The sequence below is a fragment of the Tribolium madens genome, unplaced genomic scaffold (genome assembly GCF_015345945.1).
Source record: "Tribolium madens isolate multiple individuals breed KSU strain unplaced genomic scaffold, Tmad_KSU_1.1 Scaffold_2;HRSCAF=44;Tcas5.2_LGX, whole genome shotgun sequence".
Classification (NCBI taxonomy): Eukaryota; Metazoa; Arthropoda; class Insecta; order Coleoptera; family Tenebrionidae; genus Tribolium; species Tribolium madens.
The window spans coordinates 2,155,106-2,165,725 of NW_025400995.1; the positions used below are offsets into that span (position 1 = coordinate 2,155,106).

The window sequence follows — 10,620 nt, forward strand, 5'->3', positions numbered from 1 at the left end:
ATTCTCCCCTCTGATTAATTATTTTGGCGAATAAAAACATGGAAATATTAATAAAAATAGATTTTATTTATTCATTTGATAAAGTCTCACAAAGCAATAAAAATATTTCCATATATCTAAAAAATATAACAAAGTGTTTCACAGGAAATTATAGTTGTCGAAAATATATAATTGATTGATTTCTAGTACGAGGAGATAAAACAAATTTGTATGTGTTAAAATTTAACCTTTGCAAGATTTTATATCTATATCCTAATTATTAGAATTATAGTTTGTACAAAAACAATTAGATGTAAAAATATGCCCAATTTACCATTTACTCTTATAATTAAAATTTCACAAATTGGACATTTATGGACCAAAATCAATCAATCAAGAAGCAACCGCGTTTCTTAAACCGACTAGACTACGAGTTGAAGATAATTAAGTACTTGTAAAATAACATAAATCGATTTGCTTTGGTAGAAAAGTCACCGATTCAATTACAATACTAGACTTGCACCCATCAAACTGACTAAGACTAGTTGCTTTAATCATTACTTAATTGCTTCCTGATTTAATTTCAAATCAAATAAAACTGGATGAATACTAATTGCACAATTAAGGTCCAGAAATGTGACAAATTTACTAGTGTTAATTATGCTAATTTAAAACTTAAATTACGTATGTACTGAAGAAACCTAAAATTGATTAATTAAAAATACTATAACCGACTCGAATTAATAAATAATAAAATTGCGCGGCCTAAAATTCTGTACACAAAACTGTAGTGGTTTAAAATCAAAGTATAAATAAAATTCTAGTAGTAAAATAGCCTATTTACATAATGTATACGTGTATAAAATAAAATTTTGGTGAAATATATTAATATAAAAATATAAATAAATTAACAAATCTGAGTTCCGCGACATAGAGGAACATTTAAAATAGAGCTTGATAGAGCATGATAGAAACTGAAATTGCAGTAAGCCTAATTTAGAATGGTGACTATGCGTCTGAAGTCGATTTCGTTTGTTGTGTAACATTTTCCGTGACACTTTTTTTATTGTCTGACACACTGCACTGTACATTGGGGGAAGAACTCCTATCTCTACCATCCTGATCTTCCAGAAATCTATCCATGAAATCAGTAAGACCCGGATGTAGGGTGTATTTCTTTTTTTCCAAGCGGGTTTTGTTCGCAAAAATATCATGCCGTTCCGATTTCTTCCACAAATAATAGAACTGAACTAACTCCCCCACAGACCTTGTACGTACCTTTAAGCACATACGTAGAAATTGTCACACAAAACAACACTCTTGCAATACTTTATTCATTTCTCAGTTACCTTATTTTGTTGAATTAGGTGGAAATTTTTGCCGTAACATCGGACTCCGGCCTCAAAATTCCGACACTCTTCTTCCGACCAAAGACTCATCGTTTCGCTACTGGGGGCCACGTTCATTCTTAAACGTCTCAACGCCTCCTCAACGTTGTGCCCGCACTGTTGTAACAAATACAACGCTTGTTCGTCGTCTCGCAAATGACTTCCCATGGGAATCGGAGGTTTCGAAATTTCCGAAGCTTTCTTCAAAAAGTCCTCAGTCACGTTCAAATTTATAACCAAGGGATCCCACAGAAGCTTATCTTCGTTTTCGTAGGGCAAAGCGTCATCATAGTGACACAAACCTTCCGGAATTTGAGCCTGGTAGTCACTCCCGACCATAATAGTCTGCAAAATGAAAAATACAAAAACCGAAATAATGATACTTGATTTACAACAATCAAAAAATTCAGGCAGATTTTCTGATTGTACGATTATTCAAAACTAACATTTCAAACACTACACAACGACTACCATTCAACTATCTACATGCTCATGCATGGCAAAATGTTAGTAATGAATAAAATAAGAAAATAACCTTATTAACCTTTCGCCACTCATCTTCATCTGGGCTATAGTCATAATCTTCTTCCTCTTCCTCGCTCACTCGTGAAACGGCTGAAAAATGAGTGTTTAATTGTGTATAAATAGAGGAAAACCTACAGCGTAATAATCGGGCCGCATCTTGGTCGTTCTCTGGTATGTTTTCGTAGAGGGCTCGCAGTTTTGAGGGTTGGTCTGGAGGGTCAGTTTCGCTCTCTTGTTCTTCCATTGGTTCAGAAGGGTCAGGGTCTTCGTCAACGGGACTTTCGTTTTCTTGATTTTCGCCACGATAACCGTACAATGCAAGTAATTCCTCTAATGGCATATTACTCTCCTGAAAGTCAAAGTTAGTTTTTTGGTCAGAATTTGAGTAAACTTACTTTTTGTAAGCTGGAGAGTTCCGCGTTGGGGTCTTCAGATTCCCCTGCTGCTAGTGCTTCTTCCTCTTCTAGTGTCCGCTCATCGTCAAAATCATTAACAAGCATGTCAACTGAAGGGTCAAATAACTTGTCTTTACTGGGTGAGCCGCTGTCTTTTCCATCTTTATTTGGAGAAGCAACTTCTGCCATGATATTACTCTTCGTTCATCACTTCTGTTTGTTAGTGCGACGCGAATGCAAGTGAATAAACCTGCAATAATTCCATGATTCACCCGCGGTATTGCAATCGGAAAGAATGTATTCAATTACAGATAAGTGAATTATGCGAAAGGAGACAGGGGGATACAATTTTAATAAACAAAAACATTGGCGAAAGTGAGGTTAGACATTGACAAAATCAGCCCGCGATTTCCACGGGGGTTTTTTATTACTTTGTGCTACTATAATTGACGCCAAACTGTGCACGCACAATGAAACACATAAATAAAAATCGATTTTTCACAATTTGGCGCTATTTTTTATTTCAACATTTTGATTTTTGCCAAAAACACAAACCACTGAACCACTTAAGACCAGACGCCATATTTGTCACGTGACGAGTCACGAAGACAAAACAATCATTGACATAAAACAAATAGACAGTTTCACAATTTTACAAAAAAATCACAGAAATTAAATTGGGCAAATAAGAAGACACCGGCTTGATAGAAATAAAAAAACAGCTATTTTAATTAATTTTGGGCAAGCCGGGTATTACACAATCTAATCGGCGATCACAATTTTTGATAATTCAATGTTTGTAAACATCAGACTTTTTGCAAATAATTTTTTTTAATTAAATGAAGTAGTGGTCATTTTGGTTCAAGTTTGTAATTCTATTGTAGTGTTTTTTAACGTTTCATTTTAATTATTATGTAAATTTTAGGGAGCGTTGCTTGAAACCTAATCCTAACCTTACTATGTAGTAGGTAACAAAAAGTTCAGTTTTTACAATTAGTGCCATTTTTTACTATGAATTTAAATGAAATACCGAAAACGGTCGCATTGGCCACATCAGAGTGCCCCCCTGAGTGCCGGAATAATATTCTGAAAGGTGTGACAATTTCTAGTTTTAATTTTTACAAATCGTTTTTTTTTTCAGTGGCATTGTCAATAAATCAGTCTCCGACACAAGATCGCCTGAAAGTCATAGAAAAAATATCAAATGATTTTAATTTATCTAAAGAAAAAATCATCGAAATTTTGGGTATATATTTAGCAATTATTCGCACTTTTGTGGAATCTACTGATAAAGAATTTAACGCAAAGTTAATGGAATTGGGATTTTCAAATGAATTTGTTGAGGAATTGCCATTAATTAATAACAGAACCAAAGTTACGGATACCATTTTGAGTTCAAGAAGAGGCGAATTTAATAAACTTGTTTCGTTAAAATGGAGAGTTGATATTAGTTTAACTAACAGGTAGTTACAATAATTAGTTGTAATATTTACTTCAAATTTTGTTTCAGTGCTCTTGTTAAAAAAATGCCGACGAGTGTAATATTGTGCCTTCAATTGAAAAATGGTCGTAAATATACTATCAATTTAAACATTAAAACATTCCACAAGTTAAGATTTAATGTCGCGCTAATTATGAAAGAAATAAACCAATTGAATAAATAAATAAATAAACATTTCAGCTTATTTCATTTTGTTCCTCAAGTGGCGCCATCTTCCAAATACAGTTTACTGTAATAGGGTACAAATAAAATTCGCAAATGTAATAAATTTTTTATTTTATGTATAAAACTTATCGGCTACTTGGGGCATACAGGAAGAGTAGAATCAAGGCCCAAAAATGTAACAAAACCTGAAAAAAAAATGAATCAAAGAATACAATAAGTGTTACTCACCATATAACAAAAAACAAAAACTCTTGCAACAGGGTAGCGCCGGAGGAAAATTCCCGTCCTAACACTAATCGCATCAACAGTTGAATACGCATGTTTGACTCGTCTCGTGACCCCAGCATCAAACGGGGACACTCTCATAAATTGAGGGACTTGGGATTTGACTAAAATAGATAATTTAAAAGTGGTTTCTGAAAATTTAAAAACAAACCATCATCCGTGTCATTCACGTTGATCACACGCACTTGTGCTCGTTCAAGTTGGGCCAAATTATTGTGATACTCAGTTTCCAACTTCTCGAGTTGTATTCGCAAAGCATTACGCTCGGTTGTAACTCTCTCTAAAGCGTTTTGTTTCACCATGAGAGTGTCAGTGAGTGATTTAATCCGCGATTCAAAATCGGTGTAACCACTTGAGTTTGATTTGCATTTGAGGGCTTCTTGTAACTTATTGATTTCTTCCGATTTTGATTGGATTATCTGATAGTGTTGAGCCAATTCTTGCATTTTGAGTTGCAACTCTTGGTTTTTAATCCTGCACTCGTCCTCGGCCATAAGACGAATTTTTTTCTCCCTAGCTAGAGTCTCTTGGAGGATTTGGGTCGAATTTTGCGACGAATTTTGGACCAAAACCATTTGTTGTTGCAAATGGGAGACTTCCTGAGTTAATTTCTTGACTTTCTCGGTCAACTCCACGTTGCGATTTTGCTGAAAGTCAATCTCTTTTCTGAAAATATAAAATGATTTACTTTGATTGCAAAACCGGAAACTTTACTTCAATTCATCATTGTAGTTGGTTAAGATCTGATCATTTTGTGACGATTTATTTTCATTTTTTAACCGGATTAAGTCTTCCTTTTCTTGCAAAATTCTCTGAGCCCTTGCCTTGTACTGCTCCATTTCAGACTGCGCCGTTGAGACCAAATAATTCGACGCTTCAATTTGGGTTCTCAAGTTTGCATTTTCATTGCGTAATTCTGCATACAGATGTTGCAAATTTAAGAGTTGCTTATTGAGATCTCGCACTTCAATTTCCAATTTGTTTATTGAGTCAGTATAACACTGCACATCTTCGGTTAAAATAAAACTAAACTTAAAATCAGTATTTTGTCACGCCTGACATAGGGTTTACCTGTTGTGAGACGATATCGATTTAGGGCCCGGGGAGTCCCCCTTTGATGATTGTTCCAGGTCTAAAATCAAACAACAATGAAATGTTTAATTAATTTGCAATACTGTACCGTAATCATGATTTTCAGCCACATTAAACTCCTCTTCAAATGTGAGTTTAATTAAATCAATTGTATTGCTTTGTCCAGCAATGAAATTTAATTTTAAACTGTTATTAATTGTTTCTTGATAAGTTTTCTCATCCGGATTAGTAGGCATTGTATTTTCACTAAAAAAGGGCATTAATTCGTTTGTTTTTTAATTTTTTCCATACTCACTCAATTAATTTAGTCTCATTTAAAACAGTTGCAGCATTTTGGTCAATTTTATTTAACAAATCTTCGGCCCGCCCTGCCAAATTTTGTAACCAAGCCATGACCAAAGTTTTTGATCATTTATCAATTTTTTTAATTTGTGTTTGTCGTCATCTTTGTAGGTTGGCACTAGTCAGCTGTTTTAGTAACAAAATGGTGGTCAGGTTACGCGACTTATGTTGGTAGTAAACACAAGTATAAAACAATATTAATACTTTTTACAAAAATCATCGTGTGTGAAACTTAATTAGTAATTTTATTGGTAATAAATTGTTTGTTTTATCGAAGTCCATTTTATTTTTGCCGCTTTGTTGTTAATTTAGAGCCATGGCCGAAAAAGACAAGCCCCAGCCAACTCAACCGAAAAACATCCCAAAAGATGGACAAGTGGTGATGTCAATAATGAAAGAAATGGGAATTACCGAATACGAGCCCAAGACAATAGTCCAATTGACTGAATTTGTCTACCGATACGCAACCTCAATCCTGGAGGAGGCTCGAATGTATGCAAACAACAACGACCCTAAGAAGAAATTTCTGGACGTTGATGACGTTAAACTAGCCCTACAATTGACCACAGAATCGACTTTCACGACGCCGCCCCCACGTGAGGTGGTGCTCGAATGCGCAAATATAAAAAACTACACGCCTTTGCCTCTCGTGAAGCCACATTGTGGTTTACGGTTGCCCCCGGACCGGTACTGTCTCTCCTCATGTAACTACGCTCTGAAGAGTTGCAACCAGAAGAAACCCAAACCTAATTACAACAGCCCTGGGCCAGGGGGACCTGTGAAAGTTGCGACTAAACTTAATGTCAGTTATGTGAAACGGGCCCCAATTGGGGTAACAAAACAGTCGATTACTATCCCTAAAGCTGTGACGAAAGTTGCGACCAATATGCCAGTCCAGCAGAAGACGACGCTAAAGCCGAAAATACAAATTCAGTCACATAATGTGCAACTAGCGTCTAGTAACGTCACTAATGGAACCCCCATGGAGATTGAGAGTTCGTTGAAGAGGAAGAGGGAGGATGACGGAGAAACGTAACTGGTTTTAGTTTACGAAATACTTTATTTTATTAAACAAATAAATTACAAAATCAAGTTATTGTTATTATTGAGAACCAGTTGAAAGTAACGCAAGGAGGCCAGCTGTGGCCCCAATAGAAACAGTGTAGTTGACAGGAGGGGTGAACGACGGCAGCAAATAAAAGCTCGAGATGATGACAATCGTCAAAAACAATGCATTGTTGTAGAAAATCGAAAGAGTTGTAGCTTCAAAGTCGGCAACTTCATTCTTCTTCCACAAAATCCGTTCGTCTTTTTCCTTCTTGCTCATTTTCTTGTCTTCAGACAACTTCTTGGACAAATCGCGTGTCACAGCCTCTTCTCTCTTGACAGCAATCTTGTGTTTCAAAGTAAATTTCGTATTTTTGTACGCTAGTGCTAGTAAATATGTTGCAATTGAGGTTACCACCACAAAAAGCACTAGCGAGGAGTAAATATCAATCAAATGTATCCTCCAGAACAACCAAATGGGTACAGCAGAGACGATAAGTGCGTTACCATAAAACAAGGCTGAGGATTTTGTTGAGACATTCCTGCTGAAGTCCTGCAAGAGCAACTCTTCTTCTTTGGTGAAGCCCTTGTTTTGTGATTTTGACATGGCGATGAATGAAAAGTTACGTTTCACACAACTTTACAAAAAGTTCACTTCGAAACTTCAATTCTGTATCGGCTGAAGACTAATTTACTACAAATTATTGTCCACGTCTTATTTTTCAACCACATTAACTACTTTCTCCTCCTCCGGAGCGCCACGCGCATTACTTTTCTTCCACGTTTCAACTGTTGGCAACGGGAGTGGGGGGCAATGCCAAAACTCCGAATGCCCATTAGATATAAATTTCAAATAGTAATTCTTTTAATTGTCCACGGGTTTGTAAAGGTCAAAGAAGAGAATTTTTACTTCTGAACATGGTGATGAACCAATTTCGGATCCCAAAAAAGATTTTTTCACTTTTAGATACCGCGATTATGTCGGTAAATGAAAGTAAAAGAACATATACCGGGTGCGACATGCGTTTCGCCCAAAAAGAAAGTCCCCACTTCTAATTAAATAAAATTGTTGAATTTTTTCACACTTACCTGGGCATTAGTAAGGTACATTCTCTAATTTTTTGGTAATTTTTTATATACAAACAAAGACAAAAAAAAATTAAAAGTAATTTTTTCTCAATTTTATTTTTTAATTTAATAGTTTAATTTAATTCTAATTTTTATACTGACCTACATAGATTCACTTCCTACAATTGTTTACAAAATCAGAAAAAAAATACCAATTATATTTTGAATTAAACGCAATTTTCCATCTAAACTTTGAAAATCATTTTTATTTATGCTACTTGTGCCATCGTAAATTTAGGTGACAATGGGGAACTGCAACAGGGGTAAGATTCCAAGGTTTACAACAAAAAGACCTTTTAAAACGGTCGGCTACCAGTAAATGATTCTTTTGTTGGCAAATTATACCATTTTGTCATAAATCACGGGTCTGGTTTGTGTTTAAATAAAAAAGCGATTATTAAGCTAACCAAGCAAAATTTGTGATTGTGATATCAAAGTTTGATGCGCTAGTAGGTACAGATTCATTTAGTGTAAAAACTTTATAGGTAAATTAACACAAATAATTCATAAAACACACAAAACTGTTACATTTATTGTCAAAAAAATTTAGAAAAATTCTTAAATATACCCTATCGATAATTAGTTAGGTATATGAAATATCGCCAGTTTTAATTAATTAGAAGTCGCGATTTATCAATGGGCGTAACCGATGCCGCACTCGGTATAATGACACTTTTAATTTTTTTTATAACATACAGGATTTCAATAATTATGATAAAATACTTTAAATAATTGTCAATTTTCCTAATAATGTCATCGCGTTTAGAATTTTGTTAACCTTGCCGTTAACAGGGGCTGGAGGTGAATAACGAAGCTTTCCCAAATTAAAATTGATAAAAAAATATTTAAGATCATAAATGAGCCAAGAACGGTTGAACAATTTGGCAATTATTTCAATCGAAAGCAAACTTTGTCAGAAACTGAGTATTATTACAACAGATTTTGTAAATATAAAATCTCGCCAATATACTTTTTTTTTACTTTTAGTCTTTTTTTTGCAAATACGAGTATTGTACCTACCTAGATATTTTGTTATGCACTGTTTTGTTTATTGTCAGCTGGTTAAGTGATTAAATTTGTAAATTTTCATGTTTAAATTTTTTGTATCCAACGTTATTTACAAAATAAAGAATTATTGACTATTATTGTTTAGCCCTATATTTTATAAGCATGCTGAAAAAAGTCGAAAATATACTAAATGTGTATTAATTAAAACACTGCTACAGATATCCAATGTTTTATTATCATTACATTGGATTGTTGGCATTTTTTCCAAAGCACTCTTCGTAAAAACGCTTTTTCTTAATTTTGATCAGCATGTAAAATTTGATCACATCGTTGTAATCAAGAACAAAAAGACTTGTTAAAAATACTGAAATCGAATATGGCGTCCATAGGAAAATCCAAAGTTGAGTCTTATAACTCTGACATCAAGAGCGCCTTGGAAAATACGATAACAGACTTAGTTAAAAACGTCTAGGTCTTTTAGTTTTTGCTTGAAAAAATAAAAACAAAAATTACAAATTCCCATTTTTTCCAATAATTCAAAAACTAAAAGGACACATTTTTTTTAGATAATTGTTCAGAATAAAAATGCGCAACTTTGTCCTAATTTAACCGACTTCATATCTTTTATAATAACTGAGATCCCCATGGTGGAGCTCGAAAAACAGACATCCTGTATATGCTTAATGCAACAAGTGTGAGGTGAAACTTTGTTATTACAATACGCGTTTTTAACAAACTTCCTATTTTTTTTATTTTTACAAACACAACACAAAAATACTAAGAAAAAACATAAGTTTGTATTGCCACGTTGTACAGTTAGTCAGGGCCGTAACCAGGATTTTATTTCGGGGGGGGTCTTGTTGGTCCATGAAAATGAAATGAAAGAAGACGGATTAAAAAGCAAAAATCTCTAAGTACACGTTTTTATTTTAAATTGAAATAAGAGATCCTAATTAAACATAAAAAAATACAAATTATCTCACAAAAGTAACAAAAAATAAAATAAATTTTTAATACTTTTTATTGTTACAAATTTAAACAGGAGATGAATATTCATTTTTAAAACAAAAATTTTCTATGAACATATATCGAAAAATGCTACGCAAGGGGTGCGTCTTTTAATAGGTTTTTTTCTATATTTCCGAAATCATTTTAAAAAAAAATTTCAAAATTTGCTACAGATGATAACTTTTATACACCTAAACAAGTACAAAAATAAAATGTTGAAATTTTTAATTAGGTGCTTCCTAAACTAGATGAGATTAGGGTAAAAATTTACTCTAACTATTTTTTCTGTGGTTTCTTGCCACTTTCATCAACAAAATTTCATAGTTTTTCATAAAAAAAGGTCTTTTGTGTTTTTCCGATACAATTTACGGATTTTTTATTTATTAAAATTTATGTTACAGACCATAAACAGCATAAAAATTAAAAATTAAATTTGTTTTACCGTTTAGGACGCCCCTGATTAAAAATTTTGTTATTTGACATTTGTTTGGGTGTACATATAAAGGTACCAAATTTTGTAATTTTATCTATTCTGAAATATTAGGAAAATCCCTTTAAACAACGTACCTTTTTTAGGGGGTGTAACTCCTTTTCATGGCATTTTTCAAAACACTTATCTTAAAATTAAATATTCTATAAACTATTTAAATTTGTACCTAACTATAAAAATGAAACACTGTATAATTAACACATGAAAAATTAATTTACAAAAATTTAAAATTAACTCATTAAAATAACAAAAAAACTAAATTTTTAA

The 10,620-nt window shown here is 33.4% G+C and overlaps 5 protein-coding genes across 9 annotated transcripts; 2 read left to right on the forward strand and 3 right to left on the reverse strand.

Moving 5' to 3' along the window:
• Window positions 1-45: 45 nt before the first annotated feature.
• LOC123006301 (mesoderm induction early response protein 1-like) lies at window positions 46-2,871 on the reverse strand. 4 transcript variants are annotated; one of them, XM_044400696.1, is made up of 6 exons: window positions 2,719-2,871; window positions 2,288-2,537; window positions 2,028-2,241; window positions 1,903-1,982; window positions 1,329-1,712; window positions 46-1,257 (listed from the first exon to the last, which is right to left on the reverse strand). In XM_044400696.1, the coding sequence occupies exons 2-6, from the start codon at window positions 2,474-2,476 to the stop codon at window positions 988-990; spliced, it is 1,137 nt and encodes a 378-aa protein (XP_044256631.1). In that variant the 5' UTR covers window positions 2,477-2,537; window positions 2,719-2,871; the 3' UTR covers window positions 46-987. The 4 variants fall into 4 exon arrangements, with proteins under 4 accessions (XP_044256631.1, XP_044256632.1, XP_044256633.1 ...); XM_044400697.1 differs by having other exon boundaries at window positions 2,597-2,871; XM_044400698.1 differs by having other exon boundaries at window positions 1,912-1,982; window positions 2,288-2,871.
• Window positions 2,872-2,915: 44 nt separating this feature from the next.
• Window positions 2,916-3,964, forward strand: LOC123006303 (COMM domain-containing protein 5-like). 2 transcript variants are annotated; one of them, XM_044400702.1, is made up of 4 exons: window positions 2,916-3,152; window positions 3,213-3,380; window positions 3,429-3,750; window positions 3,798-3,964. In XM_044400702.1, exons 2-4 carry the CDS (start codon window positions 3,299-3,301, stop codon window positions 3,949-3,951), a joined length of 558 nt encoding a protein of 185 aa, XP_044256637.1. In that variant the 5' UTR covers window positions 2,916-3,152; window positions 3,213-3,298; the 3' UTR covers window positions 3,952-3,964. The 2 variants fall into 2 exon arrangements, with proteins under 2 accessions (XP_044256637.1, XP_044256636.1); XM_044400701.1 differs by having other exon boundaries at window positions 2,917-3,156.
• Window positions 3,965-4,047: 83 nt separating this feature from the next.
• On the reverse strand, window positions 4,048-5,799 carry LOC123006299 (golgin-84). The gene is made up of 7 exons (XM_044400694.1): window positions 5,626-5,799; window positions 5,419-5,576; window positions 5,310-5,370; window positions 4,953-5,264; window positions 4,390-4,904; window positions 4,182-4,342; window positions 4,048-4,138 (listed from the first exon to the last, which is right to left on the reverse strand). Exons 1-7 carry the CDS (start codon window positions 5,721-5,723, stop codon window positions 4,079-4,081), a joined length of 1,365 nt encoding a protein of 454 aa, XP_044256629.1. The 5' UTR covers window positions 5,724-5,799; the 3' UTR covers window positions 4,048-4,078.
• Window positions 5,789-6,764, forward strand: LOC123006302 (transcription initiation factor TFIID subunit 9). The gene is made up of 2 exons (XM_044400700.1): window positions 5,789-5,923; window positions 5,985-6,764. Exon 2 carries the CDS (start codon window positions 5,989-5,991, stop codon window positions 6,706-6,708), a length of 720 nt encoding a protein of 239 aa, XP_044256635.1. The 5' UTR covers window positions 5,789-5,923; window positions 5,985-5,988; the 3' UTR covers window positions 6,709-6,764.
• LOC123006304 (translocon-associated protein subunit gamma) lies at window positions 6,713-7,509 on the reverse strand. The gene has a single exon (XM_044400703.1). It carries the CDS (start codon window positions 7,324-7,326, stop codon window positions 6,775-6,777), a length of 552 nt encoding a protein of 183 aa, XP_044256638.1. The 5' UTR covers window positions 7,327-7,509; the 3' UTR covers window positions 6,713-6,774.
• Between the last annotated feature and the right edge of the window lie 3,111 nt (window positions 7,510-10,620).

Bases quoted from the DNA above. Each gene is read 5' to 3' on its own strand.
- LOC123006303 (XM_044400702.1), top strand. From the start codon at position 3,299: ATGAATTTAAATGAAATACCGAAAACGGTCGCATTGGCCACATCAGAG. The intron at 3,381-3,428 runs GTGTGACAATTT...TTTTTTTTTCAG, and splicing joins CCGGAATAATATTCTGAAAG to TGGCATTGTCAATAAATCAG. The intron at 3,751-3,797 runs GTAGTTACAATA...ATTTTGTTTCAG, and splicing joins GATATTAGTTTAACTAACAG to TGCTCTTGTTAAAAAAATGC.
- LOC123006302 (XM_044400700.1), top strand. From the start codon at position 5,989: ATGGCCGAAAAAGACAAGCCCCAGCCAACTCAACCGAAAAACATCCCA.
- LOC123006301 (XM_044400696.1), bottom strand. From the start codon at position 2,476: ATGGCAGAAGTTGCTTCTCCAAATAAAGATGGAAAAGACAGCGGCTCA. The intron at 2,242-2,287 runs GTAAGTTTACTC...TTTGACTTTCAG, and splicing joins AACTCTCCAGCTTACAAAAA to GAGAGTAATATGCCATTAGA. The intron at 1,983-2,027 runs GTAGGTTTTCCT...CTCATTTTTCAG, and splicing joins TGCGGCCCGATTATTACGCT to CCGTTTCACGAGTGAGCGAG.
- LOC123006299 (XM_044400694.1), bottom strand. From the start codon at position 5,723: ATGGCTTGGTTACAAAATTTGGCAGGGCGGGCCGAAGATTTGTTAAAT. The intron at 5,265-5,309 runs GTAAACCCTATG...TTTTAAGTTTAG, and splicing joins TCGATATCGTCTCACAACAG to TTTTATTTTAACCGAAGATG. The intron at 4,905-4,952 runs GTAAAGTTTCCG...TTATATTTTCAG, and splicing joins AACTACAATGATGAATTGAA to AAAAGAGATTGACTTTCAGC.
- LOC123006304 (XM_044400703.1), bottom strand. From the start codon at position 7,326: ATGTCAAAATCACAAAACAAGGGCTTCACCAAAGAAGAAGAGTTGCTC.